Raw genomic sequence first — 21,289 nt, forward strand, 5'->3', positions numbered from 1 at the left:
GCTCGTGTTCTCCTTATTCGACAGCGAGCTCTCAGAACGTCCATGGTGCAGCGGAGGCGGGTGGCTGCTGCTGAGGGAAGGGCTCGGCCGAATATACGAGATTGATCCTCTAGGCAACCTGCTTCGGACCGGTGTCCCTGTTTCACCGCTTGCGCGTCTGGGGGAGGAGATGCCCGGTGACATAAGCCCGCCGTCTCTGCTCCGCGGACGCTGGTACATGGCGTCTTGTTGAATGACCTGCGTCCGTCTCGGGGTGTGGGCAAGCTGATGTACGGCGGACTCGGACTCGGTGTGACGGATCTGTGGGTGTGTGGGCGTCAAGGGGTTGTTGCCCTGCCCAGGAGGTGCAAAGGTCCGACTGGGCGGCGTGATGTACCTAATGGGCCGCCGGGAGTTGCCAGAACCAGAGCGGCTCGACTCGTGGCCTCTGTTGGACCCGCTGCCGACGGACTTGACCTCGAAGCAATCACCCTCGATGTGTGTCTTGATGATCTCGAGTGCAAGGTTCCTCACCAGGACGGCGGGGTCCTTCTCGAGCATCTGGATGGACTCAAACAGAGCTTGCAGCTGAGCACCGCCTTTGACAGTGCTGATGCCCATCTCAGGCTCACACATATCCAGGATCGTCCGCACAAGACGCAGCAAGTTCAACCGTACGTCGGGCTTCTTGTGGGCCAGCTTGGCCGCAATCCCCATATAAATCTCGGGCTTGGCCAGCGACGATGAGAGGGCTGGGCTCAGCCGGAGGAGCTTGAGCAGGGGTTCGAGGAGGGTCGGATCGAAGGAAGCAAAGGCATTGCCCTTGGCGACGCTGAAGCATGACAGAATAGCAGAGGTAAAGTTTCCACTGAGGAGGTGGCCCTCGACCTTGGCTGTCTCCTCTTGCAGCCAGACGAGGATGGCATCTAGAGCGGTCGTCTGCCAGTATTGATCCGCGAGCAGCGACACGTAAAAGTCCAGTCCCTTGTTCTGCCACAGGGAACGGCGACCTTTGCTCCCAGAATGCGCCATGTCGCAGAGAATGGGGAGGGCAAACTCTTTGGGAGGCCGATCGGTCCTCATGATCTTCAGGAGCAGTGGCACAGCTCCTAGTGTTGCTGCCGACTCCTGTCGTTCCTTGCTCAGTCGGCACAGGTTGAACATGGTGTTCAACACCTGATTCGAAATCTCCCTGAAGTGGTGCTGGTTCTTCTTGAGACTCTTCTCGAGCAAGGCAATTAGGTATTCGATAGCGTCAGCCGCATGAAGTACCTCAACGGTGGTCTGCAGACTCGAGAGGTTCTTGATGAACTTGAGCATGGTGATCTGATGTATAGGCGTCATGGTCTGAAGATCCCTCAACACAGTCTTGATGACGGCGCGATCAGCAATGAGCTCTTTGACTTCGGAATCAGCCTGCGAAAACATGAGGAAGAGGTTCACAATGCGCCCTTCGATAAACTCGGAGAGCTCGTCCCTGTCGTCCCGATCTAGCACCCTATGGAGGATCTCAGCTAGTGGATCAAGCACCTTCGCCTTGGAGAACAGCCGGCAGAAGTCGTTCCTCGGCGTGGGTCCTTGGAGTTCGAACACCCTCCAGATGCCGTTGACGCCGATGAGTACCAGGTCTCGCGACGAATCATAGTCCTCGTCCAGGAAGCCAGCAAGCACGGAGATTCCACCGCAGCTGACAAACATCTGCAGGGTGAGGGTCGAGGTCTCGTACATCTGCTGGGCGAAGGCTGCAGCTTCAAGGCGAATCTCATTCGAAAACTGCCGAGCAGCAAACTGAGTAATGACGGGGATGCCGCCAACGAAGCATAGATTTTCCTGCAGCTCCCTGTCACGGAAGATGATCTTGTTGACGACTCTCAGGAGCAACAAGATCATATCCTGGCGGCTTTTGGCGGTGCTGATCGTATCTGGCGGCAGGGTGAGCAGCTCCAGTATAGGCAGCAGGCCGTGGGCGGTGATGATCAGGCCCTTGACATCCTCATGCTCATGCAGTAGATGAAGAAGCTCCTCGGCCACATCAGCGACACGCTCCTCTCCTTGGATCTGGGACCCAGTCTTGAGCAGCTGGACCTGCTCTTCGACCCTCTCAGCCAGCCTGGCGTGGCGGTCCCTGGCTATGTTCGCCTCGAGGTCCAACTCGTTGTACTCGGGATCCATCATGGCGAACGGATCATCTTCTTCCTCGTCGTCACCTAGCCACGAGTTGTTCGAGAGCTTGGACAGCAGCATGATGCCGCCGTCCTCAGAGCTCCGGTCGCTTTCTTCCTTCTCTGTCAATGTATCGTTGGGACCAAAGATGTCGGAGAAGTCTTCGTCATCCTCGCCCTCTGCAAACTTCTGAATCTCGATTTGCGACTTTGTTCTCCTCATGGGCGGCTGATCACCAAGATGTGAGGGGCGGGATGTGGCCCGCTGCCGTTGAAAGATGTCATTACTTCCAGGCGAGAGCAGCTGGTTGCTCGCAGGCTCGAGTTTGAGATCGGGCGGCGGCATGAGCTGAGACGAGTCCTGAGAGACGAAAGCACTGTAAGTATCATTGAAGGTGCTCGGAAGACGGGCGGGACTGGCGCGTGCATGCTTACCTTCCTGCCACGGCTCATCTTCCGGGAGAACAAGCTATCACTCTCAGGAAAGAGATCTGAGAAGTCCTCAGTAGACTGCTCGCGGTACATGGCCTCTGGTCGCTGTGGTAGCTCGAACTTGTTCCCCATGAGCGAAGACTTGCTGGGAGACTTGTGTAAAAGCGGCACGTTGGACGACGAGGTTTGCTTGCTCCTGCTCTTCTTGTGGCCATGCTGCGATTTGGACGACTCGGTGGACCTGCTGGATCTCCTGGGTATCGGGCGTATCGTCTGCTCCTGCAGGTCCAGGTCCGCAAACTGCCGAGAGTTCTTGACTGTCTGCAGATCACCCTCAAAGTGTTCATCCCAGTTGTCCCTTGCCGTGGTCTCGTCGATGGAGGCGAACTGCTTCAGCCTATCGGCAGAGAGCTTGCCCCCGAAGTTATCCTGGGGTTTCAGGTGGGGCAGGTGGAGCGCACTCGGAGATATTGCGGTCGCGAAGTCGTTATCCCAATTGTCATCGTCAGCAACCTCCGGGGACCTGAAGATCTCGGCACTAGGCTTGGACTTTGTGACAGTGGTGATGCTGAGCGGCCGCTTCGACGCAGGGTTGACAAAGCTGGGACGCTGCGGTTCTGCTCCCGCGGGGCCAAACCTGGACATGGGGTGCCCGTTGGCGGCCTGACCGCTGCCATCAGAACCTGAAGAAGCCCTCAAGGAGGTCTCTGAAGACTTCAGAGCCTTGTTCCACTGCTTGACCTCTTCGACTGCCTGGTTGAAGTCTGCCGGCTTCTTGGACACGGGGGCGTCACTCCTGCGACACCCGACAATCCACGGGTGTTTAAGAAGTTTCCTGGCAGACACCCGAAGATTCGGGTCCTTCTGGAAACACTGCATCAAGAAGTCTCGGGCAGCCTGTCACAAAAAGCTAAGTCAGCATCTTAATGGACGAGGAAACAAAAAAATAAAAAGGTTACAATTCCACAGGCCCCTCTGTAACACGTACAGCTGAGACTCCTTCGGGCAGGGGAGGGTGGTCATCGTTGACGATCGCGAACAGGGCCGGCATGGCAGCCAAATTGTGGTATGGTGGTCGTCCCTGGAGCAGCTCGATCACGGTGCAGCCTACACTCCAAATATCCGATGCAGAAGTTGCTCCAGAGAGCTGTATGATCTCTGGTGCCATCCAGTACGGCGTGCCTACCACCTGCGCCTCTTTGTCTGGGCCGGCGAGGGTGCTGGTCGAGACGCCGAAGTCTGCCAGCTTGACGGTGCCGTCCTTGGTAGTCAAGATGTTCGCGCCCTTGATGTCTCTGTGTATCACACCCTGATCGTGGAGGTACTGTAGACCCTGGAGGACTTGCGTCATGTAGACGCCGACGAGGTTCTCGGGGAATTTGCCGTAGGCCTTGCATATCGAGTGCAGGGAGCCATTCTCGCAGTATCTGTCCGGCAGCAACATCAGTCAGCCTCTCTTGAACATCTCTCAACTTCTTATATTGTGCACGAATGGGTGGGTTGCAACAGACTCGAGTATTATGTTCAGGCAGTCCTGGGACTTGACAAAGCCTATATATTTGACAATGTTGTCATGGTGCAGGTTCTTGAGGAGGTCGATCTCGGCCTGTCATGATGATGATCATATCGTCAGCTTCGCCTCTTCCTGATGCATCTCTTGGGGAGGTTGTGACGGCGGAGAGAATTGTTGTTGGGCGGATACGAACCTCGATCATGCGCAGCTCGCTCTTAGGAAGATTGTCCAGCTTGATCTGCTTGACAGCAACCGCCTCGCCAGTGCCCCAGTTGAAGGCCTTGTACACAGAACCAAAGGCTCCCTTGCCGATGCAATCGCCGAGTCTCTGTATGGCCGGGACCAAATATCTGTCGTCAGCAGGACGCGTCTCCCTCCAGAGCCCAGGATAGCGTGACCATCGAGCAGGGTGGGCTCAAAACAACATACATAATCCTTCAGGCCAGGATCCTGTAATGCCCTCTCCCGGGCATGACCACCGCCGGTCGCGACGACAGCCGTGGCACTGCCCATTTCCCTCCGCGGTGTCCTGGACACGGGCGTCCTGCCTCCGGGATGGTAAGCCCGCTCCATGTTGGAGCTGCCTGCGCGCATGGCGGCGAGAGTGCGGAGCTGATCCTGCGGTGTCTCTCTCTCTATTTCTCTCTGCACGCCTGCCCGCGGGCCTCGTGTGTTTTGGCCCGAGTCGGATGGGAGGATGCAGCAAGACAAAATAATTGTTTGTCTCCCCGTCAAGGCAAACGGGCTCCAGCTCCTCCCAGTTGGCGTCCGACTGGCTAGGCCGGGTTGGCCGCCTCGGGAGGGGGAGTGAGTGGACGCAGATCGTGTGACAGCAGCCCTGTCGAACAATGATCTCCCCCCCTTCCCTTCTCTTCGCAGCCTCGAGTAGCCTTCCCTGCTGGTACCTTGTGTATCTGCTGCGACGTCCCTTGTCGTCTGGGTGTTTTCTCTCTTGGGGGCTTACGAGTCGCCCTTCCTACGTATTATGCTCGTTCGTCGAACCCGGGAAATTCGAGGTGGGGCCTTCTTTGTTCGCGGTAATGATCTCAGTAGCGGGGCGGCTGCTCGGGACGGTTAGGATGGGAGGTGAGGCGGACGATGCTGTGTTGGTGGTGAATTGTTGATCCTGTTGGTCCTTGCTGGGATCTGGGGGAGGGATTGACTAGCCGTCGATGATGATGACAACAGCAGATCAATAGCTCTGAAGCCACATGCCCCCCAACCTAGGCTCGATGCTGAAATGCACACGGCTCCTTCACACGATAAGAAGTAGGGAGGAGGTGAATACGAAACAAACACACACACGCACACACACGTACAGAAAAAAAAGGTTCAAGTTCCAACAAAGTGACGGTAGTGGTGGTAGCGCAAGGTGAACTCCCTCCACTTGTTTCTGCCGTGCTGACCTGTAACTATGGTATTGGCATGCCCCTCTCTCCTTCTCCAAATCCCCCCAACCCCTTGTCGACGATCAGCGTGTGCTGGCAAATGCCTGCTGGCTTATCCCCTGCCCCCCGGCCTCTGCTGGCCTTGGACTCGGTTTGTAATGCCACTGGCTGAGTGATGAGGGAGAGGTTGACGGCTGCTGTAATTTGGTGGGCCTCGGGCTGCTCAACTTGTCAATGCATCAGTAGTACAGTTGCATTGGCAGTGGGAAATTTGCGGGTCGCTGTCTCGGATGTTGATGTGTTCTGTCAGGCCTGCAAAAGACCAGGTTGAAAGGTTTCAATGTTAGCTCTGATGTAACATTCTCACTGCAACCAGCGCCCAATAGTATGGCAGGTCTTCAAGGTTGCAGCTGGGAGCTGTCTGGCTTCAGGGCTAGGGTCCCAGTGCGGGGGTGGTGGTAGCTTCTTTCAGCCCTGTCACTCGCTATCAGTCTATTCTCACTAATCACCTAAGCCCACCCGCTCGTTACAAGGCCTTGCTTGAGCAGTCAGATGGGAGAACGCCAACAACAACAAACAAGAACATATCAATAATAAAAAAGGTAAACAGACCTATTACCATGACTAACCAACGGTGCCGTAGCAAGTAGGGATGGATGGTCATGTCTCATTCCAATCTCCTCCAATATGGAATGGGGCACCAAACAACCGAAAAGTTCCGTCATGGACAAAAAGAAAAAAGAAAAAAAAAATATGGAGAACCCCCCCCCCCCTTCCCAGCCTGCCCAAGCCGCTGAAAATATTCTGGGTCCCCACTAACTTTCCAGCTGGGATCATTCTGGAAGCCCGAGAACAGTTCCCTAGAACAATGTGGAGCATTATGCCAGGCTAAGGCTAAGGCTCTTAGGCTTGAGGAAGAGGACCTCGAAATTGGGCATTGACACCAAGATTTGGGAATGTGTCATGGCAATGGGACTTTTAAAGAGCCAAACAAGTGGACAAAGGCATTATACCACCCAAGTTAGGCCTGATCGATCGTAGGACAATAGCTGCATGATCACTAGCACACGGGGCACTAAGTGGAGGAAGCATCGTCAACGCGGGACAGGCGTACCCCATAGTACATAGAGGGCCATCCATCCCTTTCCATCAGTAGCGCTTCGGGCATGCTTCTTCTCATCTTGACATCCATTTCCAGCACTGACTTTCAGAGGAAGGTAGAGAGTCTGATGTCTTCTGACAGCGCAATGTAGACTCAATTTCAGAGCACATGTTGGCAAGAGATTTGACAACATAGTTTGGTACATACTTTGAAATACATACTCCTGGAGACGGCTAGACTCTGCCTGTCAGATACTTCCAAAGAGATTGCCGACCTCAGTTTTTTTGGTCTTTTTCTCTCAATTTTTTGTGCCCACTTTACCCACCTTGTTTTGAAATTATATAACCCAAGATATCCTTTCTTTACCACCGCTCAACACTCGCAGCTTCCATGATTATAGCATCCTCACCACAAAGCTGGGCGGGGCCTGGCTCTCCACATCCTCCGGTTGTCCAAATAGCTCGTAAGCCGTGATTTCATAGACAACGTTGATCCTTGTGTGCCAAAACTACATGGTGACCCATGTTGCGCGCACTGAAAGGGTTTGCCTCCTGCCTTGAGGATTCCTGTCCGGCTGGGGCAACTCCCTTTTAGCTGTTCTAAGCAGCTTCCCGTGACAGCGAGCGGCTGAGGCCAGCTTCAGCCCACCACTCGTCCGGGATGTCCTCACGCCGTGCAAGGGTGCGCACAATGCGCTGCATTGATTCCACATCACCCGGGATCTCGAGGTCGTCCTCGTCGTGCTGCAATTGCGTATGGGCAACGACATCTGCGTACGACCGCTCATAGCGCCGCAGCGTGTTCTCGCGCGACTCATCTTCTTCATCACCTTCTGTGTCCGTGTTGTCACCACCGGACTCGCAAGCATGATCTGGGTCAAAGACCGTCACCGTGGTCAAGGTCAGCGGCGCATGCTCGAGATACGGCTCGCTGAGGCCGGAGGACTCCTGCGCCGTTGTCGCCGCAGACGACGACATGGGTGCACTAGTGGATGCAAAGGACGTTCCGACGCTGGGCGTCTGAGGATCAGGGGTGATGGAGCTGAGCAACGTATCCCAGACCCCGTCGTCTTCTGGGCTGAGGCTCCTGTCACGGTCACCCAGCCCATCCACTGCTGGCTGCTGCTGCTGTTGCTGCTGAGATGCATCATCAGTTGTAGGTGCTGAGCGTGCAGCACGGCTGGGCCTTGGTCGCCTCAGGCTAGTGAGACGTCTGTCCGGTCCGCGCAACTCAGCGGACGCATCCCTGCCGGGCTGATGGCCTTCGCTAGCCCCAGCACTACCTTCAGGCTGTCGCGACGAAGACGACAAGAGAGCCCTAGGCATAAGCAATGAAGGCCCCTAAGACAGCGCGGTTAGCATGGATGCAAAATTTGATCTTCTGAAGGCATCTTGACGAACGGGCCGCTAAGGCACATTGGCGACGCCGGAGGGCATCGTACGTGTTTCCTCAGCGGACAGATCGGAGTGTCGACAGGTTCGGGAGATCAGATAGATCGGATCCGAGATTGTGAATGGAATCGCTTACTTGTACGAGCGCGGTGCTAGGGGTAGGCCAGTAGGTATTATACGGATCTGGCTGCAGAAGAGCAATCCCTCGCTCGCCTGGCGTGACCTCATCTGAGGCCTGGGAGGAACGGCCACTTGTAGCCGCGTGCAACATGGCCATGTGCTCGCCATAAAGCCTGGCCGTCTCCTGGCTCACTCCACGGCGGACGGCGTCGTGCATGACATGGTGCACATCCTGCGTAGCAGAGGGAAGAGAAGGAATGGTGCTATCCCGTTCAGGGTGGAAATATGTTGAAGCATCGGCGAGAACAGCAGCCCGGCGGAGGGCGGCCCGCTGCGCGGCGTTTTGGTCGTCGGGCATGAGGTCGTACAACCATGAGGGAAAGGGCGGGTCAGCAGCCGGCGTGGCGCTGCGGGCAGGGCGCTGGTGGTGATGGTTGCGGTTGCGATATTGGTGGTAGGCGTGGAAGCGTGCGGCAGGCGTGTGGGAGTGTTCGACACCAGTAAAGAGGCGACGGCTTCGACGTATGGTGGAGCGGGCGCGGGTGGGTGGATCTTTGGGAACCTTGGACTTGATGTCGGACTCGACGGGCGCGCGGTAGAGGCTATAGGGAAGGCGGAAGTGTCAATAAGGTTTGCGAATGAGAAATGAACACAGTGTGGGGTTTGAAAACAGGTCCGCGAGGGGGTATCGACGGCCGGACGCGACCGTCGCGATGCAGGGGTGGGACAATAGTATAGGTGATAGTCGCAGGGAGATGAATCGCGTGGCGACTCGATGCTGGGCTGACACGAGAGGCGCGCGCATTGATTTGGACTGGCGGCTGCTTGCTGGCTGCCGGGCCCAATGCCACGGGTCCAAGAACATGATGACGATAATGGCAACAACAAGACTGTCGGAAGAGGAAATCGAGACTTACGGCAGACCCATGATGACAGCACAGTGTAGTGTCACGGTCGGACGCGATGATGAGGGGCCAAACAGAACAGGGAAAATGAACAAGCGTAGATACCCCCCCAACCTTGACAGGGCGCAAGAAAGACTCGGCAAGAATGACAAAGGCAGAAAAGGAATAACAAATGAAGGCAAGGCGACGCGACGCAGCGCAGCGTGTCAAACGACAATGATTTCAATGAAGAACACTGTGCAGATGCAGCTGCTGGTCACCTTGCGATGAGGAGGGTTGCGCCGGCGTTGAAATTCACTGCGCGGCCGAGAACGAAGGATGGAGAGGAGAGGGTTGATGGAGAGGGTTTGGATGGAGAAAAAAAAAAAGGCGAGGGTTGAAGGGGAGGTGAAAGGGGGGTGGGAACTAAGTTGGCGGGCGATGGGGAGTTGTCCTGTAGGAAGACGACAGATCCCAGCCTATTTCTTATTTCCGTGTGCAGGTCGATTGCGGCGCTACAATATTGTTAGCAGGTACTTTACTTTTGCTTGACCCTTTGCACAAAGTAGAAGTATTCAGAATCGCAACCACTGCCTTTGTCCCCTTGAAGAGACCCTGACTGCCTGACTTACTGACCAGCCTGACCCTAGCACACCCCCCGTGCCCCCCCTGCGATTCTTATGCAGTGATTCCTAGCCACTAGAATCAGCGCCTATCACAAACTTCCCAGCAGCAAAGCATACGATCCAGGGCTGTCGAGGCAACCTCCCAACCTCCTCTTACCCGTCTCGTCACCTGGTCTCCTCAACATCAGCATGTTTTTTGAAGTTGACAACAATATGACTCACATGTGTCGCGTTTCACCGTGTCACTGCCCACGACTGGATGCTGCCACGGCCTGATTGAGGACGGCTTCTACCGAGCATCAAATTGTATCTCAAGACAAAGTTTTTCTGCAGGGGGCCCGACTGAGGATCACCAACGCCATCATGATCGAACTCGGCCTATTCCGCATTACTCGCCTCCTCCAGCATACCCCCCAGACCTGGAAGGCCATCCACGTCGCCGGCACCAATGGGAAAGGCTCGACATGCGCCTACCTCTCTGCTATGATACATGCCGCCGGGAGGTCGTGTGGGAGATTCAACTCGCCCCACTTCATCGACCGGTGGGACTGTGTTACCATCAACGAGAAGCCCGTGTCAGAAAAACTCTTCCTAGACGCAGAGAGACTAGTCAAGGAGAGAGATGAGAAGGAGCAGATCGGGGCCTCCGAGTTCGAGCTGCTCACCGCCACCGCCTTTGAGATTCTCAACAGCGCAGATGTGGAGTTTGGCGTAATCGAGGTCGGGATGGGCGGTGCTCTGGATGCCACCAACGCCCTCAAGCACAAGGCGGTCACGGTCATTACCAAGATCGGCCTAGACCACCAGTTCATCCTCGGCAATACCATTGAGGAAATTGCTGTCCAGAAGGCCGGCATCATGCGGGGCGAGGTCCCTTGTGTCGTGGACGAGAGCAACCAGCCCTCTGTGCTGCGTGCCATTGAGGAGCATGCGAAGGCCGCGGGGGCCCGCATCGTCTACGCGTCTCCATCACCAGCGGAGGCGGCGCTGTTGGCCTCGGAGGGCTTCGAGCCTCATCAAGCCCAGAATCTCGTGAGTGCCCTCCAAGCTTACCACCTGGCCTGTCCAAAGGAGCAGTCTACTTCGCTCGGAGAGATCCTCCTCACTGCCAAGCAAGCCCACATTCCAGGGCGGCTGCAGAGATTCGATGGGGATGGGACCAAGATGCTTCTCGATGGTGCACATAATGTACAGTCGGCAGAGGTGCTGGCGCACTACGTAAACCGTCAGATGCGCGGCGATGATGGACAACAGCCTGTGACCTGGGTGCTCGCAGCCTCTGCAGGGAAAGATGTCAGTGGAATACTGGAGGTCCTGATCAGGCCGAGTGACCTCGTTACTGCCGTGCGGTTTGGACCGGTTGCTGGCATGCCGTGGGTGAGGCCGCAAGATCCAAAGAATATTATGGCTGTCGCGGCAAGATTTGGAGCCACGACTTTCGAAAGTGAGGATGATTCCCAGGACAATATAGGAAAAGTAGTGCTGGAGGCAGCGCCCTGCAAAGGGCAGCCTGTGGTGGTAGCTGGAAGCTTGTATCTGGTCTCTGACCTGTTGCGGTACATGCGCAGTAGAGACTTAAATTCGAGCCCTCCCCCTCCAACTTGAAAAGAGGAAAAAAAAAAAAAGAACGAAGGAAGTTAAATTATCTACATAATATATATTCTTACTCGTATACCTCTACCTCAAACTTCCCTGTCACATGGTGTGACGTGATTGGTCACCTTTCTCAAACATCCTTTTGCAAGCAATTTCCGAGCGTCCAATCTGCAGTTTACGACGACTTGTCGAGTCTGCGTATTGCTCACGGCTTGGAATGTGAAAATCCATGGAGGCCCCCAACCACCTGATCATTGTCTGCTGCCATGCAATCTGGGCTGGAGGCCCTACCAAAGGCCAGGATGAGTCTGAGTGGATTATCGAAAGCTGGAAAAAGGGCGAAACGCCTACGTACACGGAACACATCAAAGCTGGCCTACGAGCGTTGCGCGACGATGACCGATCCGTGCTGATATTCTCAGGGTGTGTGAACTAAACCCCATACTCGGAAACAAGAGAATCCCTTCTCCTCTTTTCTCTTTGCTCACAGGTTCCAAGAGGCCCCACTGTCTCGAAAACATCCCTCTCAGAAGGTCGTAGTTATGCAGACCTTGCCGCCGCCAACTCATACTGGGACATCCTCCCAATCACACTCGAATCCAACCCACCACCAGCTTCTTCTTCTTCTTCTTCTTCTTCTTCTTCTTCTTCTTCTTCTTCTACGCATGCACTTTCCCGCATCTCACTTTCCCACCCACGTATCCTGGTAGAAGAACGCGCCCTCGACTCATACCAGAACATCCTGTTCAGCCTCATCCACTTCTGGCGGTCGTGCGGCGACCACTACGCACACTGGCCCACGCACCTCACCATCGTCAGCCACGCGTTCAAGAGGCGGCGTCTCGTTTCCGCACACTGTGCCGCGCTGGGGTTCCCGCTGGAGAGGGTGAGGTTCGTTGGGATCAATCCGCCTGGCGTGCCCGAGGTGGTGGAGAACGAGGAGCGGGCGGTGGAGGAATGGCTGCGGGATCCGCAGGGCCAGTCGGCGGGGCTGAAGGGGAAGAGGCATAGGCGGAACCCGTGGAGGGTGTCGCAGGCGTTGTTCTTGGATGAGGACGAGAGGAGGAAGAGTGGGATTGGAACGGAGGTTGTGGATGATGGAGAGGAGGAAGTACTGGTCGACGGGGAAGTGAGGCCATGGGGAGGCTTGGAAGGATAGCATTGGGTGAGATGGAAACGAGAGGCATCTCTTTCTCCCTCTCTCTCTCTGTTCTGTCTTGACTACTGTAGTAGAATAAGAGCATCTTCTTTTCAATCTGCTCTCGGTGAATCATCCAGGGCGTATGGTGTAAGCCGCTCCCCCCTCGAAATCTTTCAAATCCTAGATCCCACCGGCCCTGTCTCAGCACCGTTCACAACCTCACACACAAACCTCACCGCGTCCACGACCATCTCGTCACTACACTCATGGCCTCGTCCCGGATAGATACGATTGTCCACGCTCAGCCCAGAGTCCCTGTACCACGTCTGTGCCGCGTTCACAAAGAAGTTGGTAAACGGCTCGGAGCACCGCCAGGGGACCAACTTGTCATCCCCACCGGTGCACAGCAGGAACTTCTTGCCCTTCACATGCCTGTCCAGCACCCTCCGCACCTGGGCCTGCTTCTCCTCCGGGAGCGGAGACTCCACGACGACATCTTGGGTGCCAAACACGATCCCCTTGGGGTCGTACTGCGCACACTGGGCCACCAGGGCGGGCGGGAAGTCCTTGCTGCCGAGGAACCCGCCGGCGTCGTACGTCGACAGCTTGGACAGGCGCGCGCGGTCGGTCATGAGGAGCTGGTAGTCGGGACAGCCGATGATGCTCACGCCCGCGGTGACCCTGGGCTCGGCGAACAGGGTCTGCCAGGTGGAGTGGCCGCCCAGCGACACGCCGAGGCACAGGTGCTGGTCGAACTCGGGCTGCCGCGGCGCGGCTTCGAGGAAGAGGTACCCGGGCAGGGCGTCGATGAGGAGCCGCGTGTCGACGACCGTGCCGTTGACCACGCCAAACATGTCCTGGGCGTGGTGGGTGTTGCCTTCCCTCCAGGCCAGGTTGGCGAGGTGGTGGACCTCGCGGGAGCCGTGGTTGCGCTGGTCTGCCCGGCGTGGTCAGCGAGAAGAAGAGAAAGAAGAAGAAGAAGAAGAAGAAGAAGAAGAAGAAGAAGAAGAAGGAGTAGGACAGCAACATACCAAAAGCAACTGCTAGCAAGCCGCGTGTGGACCCGGCAGGCCTGGTCTTGTTGTACTCGCCCACAGTGCGCTTGGCCATGGGAGCCATGCGTCCTCTGTCGCCCAGCCGAGGGTTGTGAAGCCATAGCACCGAGACGTGCGTCAGTGACGAGGGAACCTCCTCCAAGCCGTACACATCGACAACAATACCGGTGATGGCGAGGGTTATGACGGAGACGGCAGGTGGTTCTGACAGGCCGGCCATGGGGTTGGGAGTCTCGGAGGAGGACGACATGGTCCGCAGCTGGTCCAGTCCGATTCTGACCTGGGTGGTGAGTCGAGAGGGGGACAGGAAGAACAAGAAGAAGGGGTGCAGCTTGGGAAACAAGAAGAGGAGACAGGGAGATAGAGAGCGGCCGGTGAACTCACGAGTGGCTTGATAAAAAGTCCAGATATGAATCCAGCTGGAAGTTTGGTGTCGTGCTGGCGATGTCTGCTCGGTGGTTGATCCCCGGCGGGTCAATCCCGAGGACTGGGCCAGGATCTGGAGCCGGACCCGGAGCCGATGCCGCATTCGGCTCCGAGCCTTGGCCATATGTGTCGTGGCCGAAGTCTAGCCTTCCTTCTTCAGACATCTTCTTTAAGTCCAGGAGTCGACAGGAAGGATGCTGAGAAGGGACCATGGGATGCATTAAAATAATAGACTCCATAAGTTAGAGATAAAGGCGAGGTGCCTCAACGTGACCTCCTGGTGCAAAAGGCAGTACGTATGTTATGTCTCTCTCCCCCCTCTCCCTCTTGCTCGTGCTTTTCCCTTCTCGTCCTTGGTTTTGGTTGGATTAGACAGGCAGGCTGTGTGTGTGAACCACACATCTTCTTTTTTTTTTCTTCCTTGGGTCCCTTGTGCCGTTTCAAGAGCCTCAACTATATACAAATAAGTTTCATGCCCAACCATCAGACGACTCTCCCGGCCCGGCTGATTTATTTTTTTCCTTCGGAAACACATGGGAGGGAACTTCGCAAGCTAGGTCCTATAACATCATAGTGCGTGTCACGCTGGGCGCGCGCCTTAAGGAGTAGGCGCGCGCTCCCGGGATATCCACATCCAACTGCTTCCAAAAGAGCCCCCCTTCCCCTCGCTTTCCCATTGCTCCCCTGATCTACGCCCCAGTGAACTTACTTGGGCAAAATAAACGTCACATGCGTATAAGCTCAGGTGCCAAACTTTCCTTCAACAACATCACCTCGTTGGGGCCTCCCCCGCCCCCTCTTGGCTCTTTCTTGGCTGCTCTTGGCCGCTGGACTGACTGGCCACTCTCCTTCCTTTTTTCCTTCTATCTGCAGAACCTTCATTGGTACGGTGCATTCGGGTCTCGGCAAGGTCACCCTAGAGTAGGCGAGACCTGTCATCTCTGACAAATTCCAGCTTTCCAAACGACGTTTTATACGGAAGTCCACGTCTCAAACCTTGACCGCTGGCCGAAAGGCAATAGTTCTGTCTTATCATTTCCACTCTGATCGTATCCATGCGTGCCGTGCCCTCTTCGCCATCCTTTCTCTTTTTCTTCCTCTTTTTTCGGGGCTGCCTAATGATACACCATGCTAAACAAGAAACAACAAGTCCCCATCAAGCTCTATAAAGTCCACAAGAGCAGTGGAGCGAACCGAGCAATTTTGGCAGGAGGAAAGTGGATGGTTGACGTGAGACAATCGTCGTAACCCGTCCCGCCCGCGCAACCGCCTGAATCGCGCAGCCAGCGCCCCCCTAAAAAAGAACAAAAAAACAATTCAATGGAACAAACTTCTTTTTGGCCCGTCGCAGGGTTGGTGTGGCTCATCGCAGGTAGGGTTGGCGCCAACAGACTTGCTCTTGAGTCGGTCACCGAACCAAGTCATGCACCCAACCCAGCCTTGCCAGACCAACAAAATGGCATTATGAGCTCCCTGCCCACACATGCTTTCAACAAGCGCCTTCACCGGCGCCCGGCTAGCTCAATCGGTAGAGCGTGAGACTCTTACAGAGTTTCCGATTCTGAAATCTCAAGGTTGTGGGTTCGACCCCCACGTCGGGCTCAATTCCCGTCGATACTTCGATTCTCTTTTTGTGTTTGTTCTCTCCTTTTGTTCTTTTTGTCTTCGGGACCCCCGATTGCCTCTCGTTGATAGCCTCGTCTTGTCTAATCTTTTGTTTATTTTCTCCTTGTTGCTCATTTCTTTCTTGGTTTACTTTTGTTACGAATATGGTTCAGTTTTTCTAATGGCCTGTTCTTGTCATGTTAAAGGAATACAACTTGTACAGGCGCGCATTCACGGGCGCTTCTCTTTCACACCAGACTCGGCTCCTGATGATCTTCTGCCCTGGTTTGTTCGTTCCACCTTTCTCCCCTTGTCTTTTCTTTCCCTGTTTTTGATTGAGTTGGAATAAGAAAACTTACCAACCACAAAAACCATCCCTTTGCTGAGTTCAAGCCCCCCCCCCCCGGCCTCCTACACATCTCACCGACTTTAAATTTCCGTTCCCCTTTTTTCAATGCAGGCTTCATGGAGTCACGAGCGGTACGGCGGACTCCCCAGTGGGCTGATGCAGTATTTGGGGCTCACCATATTACACCACATCACAAGGCCAAGGCACAATGGGATGGGCATGACCATCGTGACAACACGAGGCGTAAACACCAAAGGGAACTGGGTGGGAACTGTAAGACGATGCGGTAAGAAGTGTAGTATTTGTCGGCTTATTGACAACCTGCAGCTGATCGACGCCCGCCGCAGAGGCAGGGCGGAATTCGCTAAATGATTTTCACGTCATACCTACCAAGCACTTAATTACCAGGTACTTCTCGAGCACAAGTTGGGAGGGTGCCAGTCGATATAATTCAGGTATCCAGATCCTATCAAAAAGATATATGGAGACATCTATAAATACTAGCATTCACCGACTGGCCGAGCTTCTGCTTCCTTCGGAACCTCCTTTTTTGTTGTACCACCATGTAAATACATACATGCACATATATAAAAATATATAGATATATGTATATAACCAGGGCAGATTTGGTAAATAGACAAGCCACAAACGAACGCAACGCCCACGAGAAAAGACCAAGTGCGATAGCGCAGGAGCATTGTCGCCAGCCAGTTCCCGTGTCAGACGATAACGCCGTCTCAGCGATGGCGTAGAAGCACTGTCGCTGTCGAAGTGGCGAGGACGGGCCGGTGTAGTCATGTAAGGCCGTCAAGGTTGGAACCTTCGCGCAGACAGCGTAATCCGAACACGGATGGGGTATCACTGAAATAACAAATCAAGAACGCCAAGGGAAGAAAAGAAAAAAGGAACAATAACCCAAAGAATGGGACATCAACCACCCCATCATCTCGTAATCACGCGCGAAGGATGCCAGTAGGCAACTAGCACGTCCTTTGCTTAGTGACCAGAGAAGCGAGGCTTTGATGTAAGTTAGAAGGATAAGTTTGGGTGTACGTGTCGTTAGACCGAGGCGGGAGGAATGGGGGTCGTGGCGTTGAGGGGACCAACTTGTCGTGGTTGAATAATCGCATCCAGCCGTGGCTCTGGGATCACACCGCTTTTTCCCAAGAGACACTGCATGTTGGCTTGAACGGAGGGAAGATGGGAGAAGATCTAGGACCTCCGGCCCCATCGTACCCTGCCAAAGCCGCGCTGCTGGAGCTCACGGCGCGCAGCCCCGTCCTGGAAGTCGTCCACCGAGTCGGTGGTCGAGCTACCGCTGCTCGAGATCTTGTGACTGGGCTTGTTGCCAAAGGCGCGCAGCAGGAGCCACATGGCAAAGCTGCTGACGATGCTGACACACAGGATGCCAATCATGACAAAGTTGCTCTTGCGGTATTGATACGGCCCGCTGGCCGCGTCGGCAGGCCAACCGGTGTACAGGGCGTACGTAGTGGTGATGCTGCCGAGGTTGCCCAGTCCGGAAACGAGTGCCGAAGCAGCGGCAACGCCGACCTCGCCATGGCGCCGCTGAAAGATCTCGTTGGTCCAGGTCATGCAGATGGGCACCGTGGGGCCCAGGCCAAACCCGACCATCAAGAGGCCACCGTAGCGGGCCCACGAGTTGCCGAGGGCAAAGGTGACGGTGAGGAGGCCTGCGATCTGCAGAAGGACTGCACAGGAGAAAAAGATCGGGCGCAGGCGGTGGAAACGGTCCGAGATGGGCGTGACGATGAGGATGGCGCAAAAGTCCATCTTGAGAAAATGGTCAGCCAGCCTGTCATGATTATTTGGGAAGGGGGTTTACTACAGAAAAAGGAAGGGCTGGTCATTGGAGTGACAAGTAGACTTACGATCCAGATGGGCGCAAATAGCAGGCTGACCTCGATGTCGCTGTACTCTGGGTTGATGGCGGCGATGATGACGTTTCCGTAGAGCTGGGTTCCGATGCCGACACCCACGACGCCAAAATACATCAAGACCAGCGGCCAGAGGCGCCAGTCGATCAGGACGTAGCCTAGGTCCTTCCAGGCCCACGGCCGAGGGTGATAGACCCTTCTGAGGTCTTGGTAGTGCACGAGAGCATCCTCGCCCTTGAGAGCCTCGGGTGGCGCTGGGAGAAACCGCATCAGGCCCTTCTTAACACGCCTCTCGCCAGGCGGGAGGGGTCGGTCGGGGAGCCACCAGAGGAGCACAATAGCGAGGACTACAGCGAGTGCGCCGTAGACGATGAACATCCACTGGAAGCCAACGAGCCCACGAATGCCGTCCATCTTCTGAAAACCGGCCGACACGAGTCCCACGACGGCGGCTGAGATCTGGGCCGCGCTGAAGTACATGCCGATACGCTTGCCCGTCCTCGAGGGCGGGTAGAACAGGGTCAGGTAGTACGACATGCCAGGCCACATGCCTGCGATGACGACACCGAGCAGGAAGCGCAGGAGCTTGACGCTCCAGGCGGCCTTGACGGCGGCGAAGCACATGCCTATGATGCCGACGGCGAGGACGATGCGGGCCATCCAGACACGGGGGCTGAGGCGGCTCATGACGAGGTTGGACGGGCAGTCAAAGATGACATACGAGACATAGAAGAGAGCCAGTGCGGTCGAGACGTCCTTGGGCGTGAGATGCAGAACCTGCTCCAGGTCGTGGCCCTGCGTGGCGTTCATGGTCTGGGCCAGGCCGATGTTGGAGCGGATGGCCGAGCAGAGGAAGTACAGGACCCAGAAAGCTGGCCGGGTCTTGTCAGCTTTGCTAGCCCACCATGGATGTCCCTTCTCATATCAAGGAGGACTCAAAGGGGAGCGCATTTGGGAGTGTGTCTCGAACCTGGGATGATGCGGAGGTCCAGCTTCCTGTAGACCGCCTCTACTCTCTCCACTGGATAGTCTTGCCCAGCAGCAGAAGGATCGACGACCTGCTGCTGCTGCTGCTCTGGGTCATCGCTGGTGTATTCAGCTGGATATTTGTTGTCGCCCCTCGCCGGGGGCCCTGTGACTCTCTCTGCCATACTTCGACTATAGAGCAATGGAGGAGTGTGCTATCAGTCTTTTCAGGCTTGAGCGATACCGGAGCAATAATGAATTGGACGTCAGCGAGGGCCGTTGAAGCTTCGAGAGAAAGACCAAGCTGGCGTGAGGTAGACTCGCAGATTGTGAGACGTTACAAGTGTCACAAATGCAATTATGGAAGGGGGGCAGAACAGCAAGAAGAAGAAAAAAGAGAAGAAAAAAAATTGATATCTGCCATGATACTAGTGCCTTTGGCCCGTCGGTGGCCGAGGCTAGAATGTTGAGGCTGGCTCCGGAAGTGGAGCCGGAGCCTACATCAACATACGAAATAGTTCCCCAACCAGTCGACGATGGGCGCTGGTCCTATCATATTGAAGAAAGAACACCACTCCAGCCGACGAAGAAGAAAAGAAGGGGGGGGGGGTTATCAAATTGACTACTGTTTTTATTCATCAGGGAAATCATGTGGTGCGATTTGGCCCTGGTAGTTGTGCCTTCCTCCCGCTGATATTCTGATCTTTCTTCTTCCTTGATTCCCAGAAAGTCTGTGACATCGACACTTTGCCACGAGTATGGTGGTTTTATGAGAAGGACTGCTATATGTACATGGCTATGACGTCTTTCGTTTTTCGAAGAGGTCTCAGAGTCCAAGCAAATAACTAGAAGCTATAAAATGAAAGACTCTTGAACGGCACAACAGAGGAAAGGGGATCTGAGAGGAGGAAGAGAGGGATGGAAGAAGGAAAAAGAAGTGGAAAAATTAAGCACGCATTGTTTATCGATGATACGCATTCTAGTGTGTAGACGAATTGGTGTACATTGCCAGTCCGATGCTAGAAGGCGAGACGGCACACAATAGCTGCTTTTTTTCTCCCCTACCAGAACTAGCAATTGTCATATAATTATGACCATGGGCGGCGGTGACAGGGAAACTGAGCTGCTGCACCAGTTGAAGTGACTCTGGGCTACAATTGCGTGGTAGGTTTAATTGGGAGCTTAATGATTCTGATAAGCTAAGATGCTGGAACCATAGGCAGATACGATAACGGAAGCTTGGGACTGGACGTGGCAAAAGACTTGAGGCCTGAGGCTCAAAAAGCAAGTCATCCGTAAGGCTATTAGGCCAGCATCCCAAAGTCAGATGCAAAGATGCCTTGATCACCCTTCCCCGCGGACTTAGGCCAAAGCCAACAAGGCCTCCCGACCCACGTATCACTCATCCTGCTCCTCCTGGCTTTCAAGATGCTTGCCTAGATAGAGTCATACTACAAACATAAACGTCATCAACCATGCGCCTTACCTTTTTCTTTCAATATTCCTCGAAGGGGTATGCCCAGATTAGGCGCGTGCTGCCATAGTGGTGGGCATATCTGGTCCTACTTCGCCGCATGAGAGCACATGTGCCACCCCCTCTCTCTTCTTTTTTGCCCTCTTTTCTCCCCTCTCGCTTTGTCTCCTTTTCTCCTTTTTTCTCTCTCACCGGAACGAGTCACCCGCGATGAGCTTACTGTATCCGGGCACGCTGGCGACAACACTACGATCTCAAGGAGGTGGTTCAGCAAGCCTTGGCAAGGAGCAATACTCCGTTCCCTGCCTGCCTCCCCCGCCCGCTACTTGAGAACGCCAGCTTCAGGGTCGGTGACGATCAATCCTGAGTCACGATGGTACGCGCAAGCGGGCTCTCAACATTGTGATTTGGGCTGCTGCCTTGCACGAGAGATCGGACTGGACCCGCGCCAGGACAGTACTTTTGTTTCACGGTGCAAATAATTGTACCTCGGCGTCTTACTGTGCAGTTTTTATTCTCTTCTCCCCTTACTATTTGAGAAAGTGCCGACTCTCGTCTGGAGTTACCATGTGATGGATGACCAAACTACGTTTCTCAACCCACGCGTCACTCGGCCAGGTGATCTCAGTCCTCAGAATCTCACCATTTCTCCCCCTTGCCGCCGCCGCCAGGCTGCCAGCTGCTCAAGCCGAGGGAAGGAGGGAACTTCTTCGTTCTCTGGCCTGTGAGGAGATTTGGCCCGTCTAAAGACGGGCAAGGTGCGCCCGCCTCGCCCGATGTCTGGTTGGGCTCAGCGGCCTCTTCGCCTGGCTTCCTCTCCGCAGCATGAGCCTCATGTATCTGGGGTGCAAATGTTTATTTTTATTTTTTGTTTTTATTTTCTTCCCTTCTCCCTCCTGGGGCCTGCTCGGACCTTGGGGGGAAGGGAGGCTTGTCTCGGTAGGCTTCTCAGTCCGGTGCCGAGTGGACAGCGGAACACCGTTTCAACAGGCTGCGGCCCGGACAAGATATCTCCTAATCGAGCACGGTTGGGTTGTTCGGAAGTCAACCTCGAGGTCAAGAAACGGGCCGCATCTGGCGATTCGTTACATTGCGAGTGTCAACGGGTTCCCAGAGGATCGGGAGTGGCGGCCAGGTTTTACAGGCCACGCCCTCAATCTAGAGCCGCCACACGTGGCCGGT

General features: G+C 55.1%; 6 protein-coding genes and 1 non-coding gene across 7 annotated transcripts; 3 read left to right on the forward strand and 4 right to left on the reverse strand.

The window, feature by feature from the left end:
- Window positions 1-51: 51 nt before the first annotated feature.
- On the reverse strand, window positions 52-4,671 carry M406DRAFT_20845 (uncharacterized protein; the record flags this gene model as incomplete). The annotated part of the gene is made up of 7 exons (XM_040915468.1): window positions 52-2,502; window positions 2,577-2,849; window positions 2,892-3,470; window positions 3,562-4,000; window positions 4,085-4,179; window positions 4,280-4,414; window positions 4,516-4,671. Coding segments are annotated over 7 exons (4,128 nt in total), but the record flags the coding sequence as incomplete, so codon positions are not given.
- A 2,061-nt stretch (window positions 4,672-6,732) lies between these two features.
- On the reverse strand, window positions 6,733-9,336 carry M406DRAFT_353739 (uncharacterized protein). Its single transcript, XM_040922784.1, has 3 exons — window positions 9,005-9,336; window positions 8,104-8,689; window positions 6,733-7,712 (listed from the first exon to the last, which is right to left on the reverse strand). The coding sequence occupies exons 1-3, from the start codon at window positions 9,013-9,015 to the stop codon at window positions 7,176-7,178; spliced, it is 1,134 nt and encodes a 377-aa protein (XP_040772143.1). The 5' UTR covers window positions 9,016-9,336; the 3' UTR covers window positions 6,733-7,175.
- Window positions 9,337-9,960: 624 nt separating this feature from the next.
- M406DRAFT_48065 (uncharacterized protein) lies at window positions 9,961-11,202 on the forward strand (the record flags this gene model as incomplete). The annotated part of the gene is made up of 1 exon (XM_040924352.1): window positions 9,961-11,202. One exon carries the CDS (start codon window positions 9,961-9,963, stop codon window positions 11,200-11,202), a length of 1,242 nt encoding a protein of 413 aa, XP_040772144.1.
- A 232-nt stretch (window positions 11,203-11,434) lies between these two features.
- Window positions 11,435-12,301, forward strand: M406DRAFT_241589 (uncharacterized protein; the record flags this gene model as incomplete). The annotated part of the gene is made up of 2 exons (XM_040916147.1): window positions 11,435-11,616; window positions 11,692-12,301. Coding segments are annotated over 2 exons (792 nt in total), but the record flags the coding sequence as incomplete, so codon positions are not given.
- Window positions 12,302-12,507: 206 nt separating this feature from the next.
- On the reverse strand, window positions 12,508-13,609 carry M406DRAFT_268223 (uncharacterized protein; the record flags this gene model as incomplete). The annotated part of the gene is made up of 2 exons (XM_040917923.1): window positions 12,508-13,271; window positions 13,366-13,609. The coding sequence occupies 2 exons, from the start codon at window positions 13,607-13,609 to the stop codon at window positions 12,508-12,510; spliced, it is 1,008 nt and encodes a 335-aa protein (XP_040772146.1).
- A 1,716-nt stretch (window positions 13,610-15,325) lies between these two features.
- Window positions 15,326-15,417, forward strand: M406DRAFT_t111. The gene has a single exon. It is a non-coding gene; the product is annotated as a tRNA-Lys (tRNA).
- Window positions 15,418-16,981: 1,564 nt separating this feature from the next.
- Window positions 16,982-18,818, reverse strand: M406DRAFT_268673 (MFS general substrate transporter; the record flags this gene model as incomplete). Its single annotated transcript, XM_040917958.1, has 3 exons — window positions 16,982-17,563; window positions 17,662-18,539; window positions 18,638-18,818. 3 exons carry the CDS (start codon window positions 18,816-18,818, stop codon window positions 16,982-16,984), a joined length of 1,641 nt encoding a protein of 546 aa, XP_040772147.1.
- Between the last annotated feature and the right edge of the window lie 2,471 nt (window positions 18,819-21,289).

The sequence above is a fragment of the Cryphonectria parasitica genome (assembly GCF_011745365.1).
Source record: "Cryphonectria parasitica EP155 unplaced genomic scaffold M406scaffold_9, whole genome shotgun sequence".
In the NCBI taxonomy this organism is placed as follows: domain Eukaryota; kingdom Fungi; phylum Ascomycota; class Sordariomycetes; order Diaporthales; family Cryphonectriaceae; genus Cryphonectria; species Cryphonectria parasitica.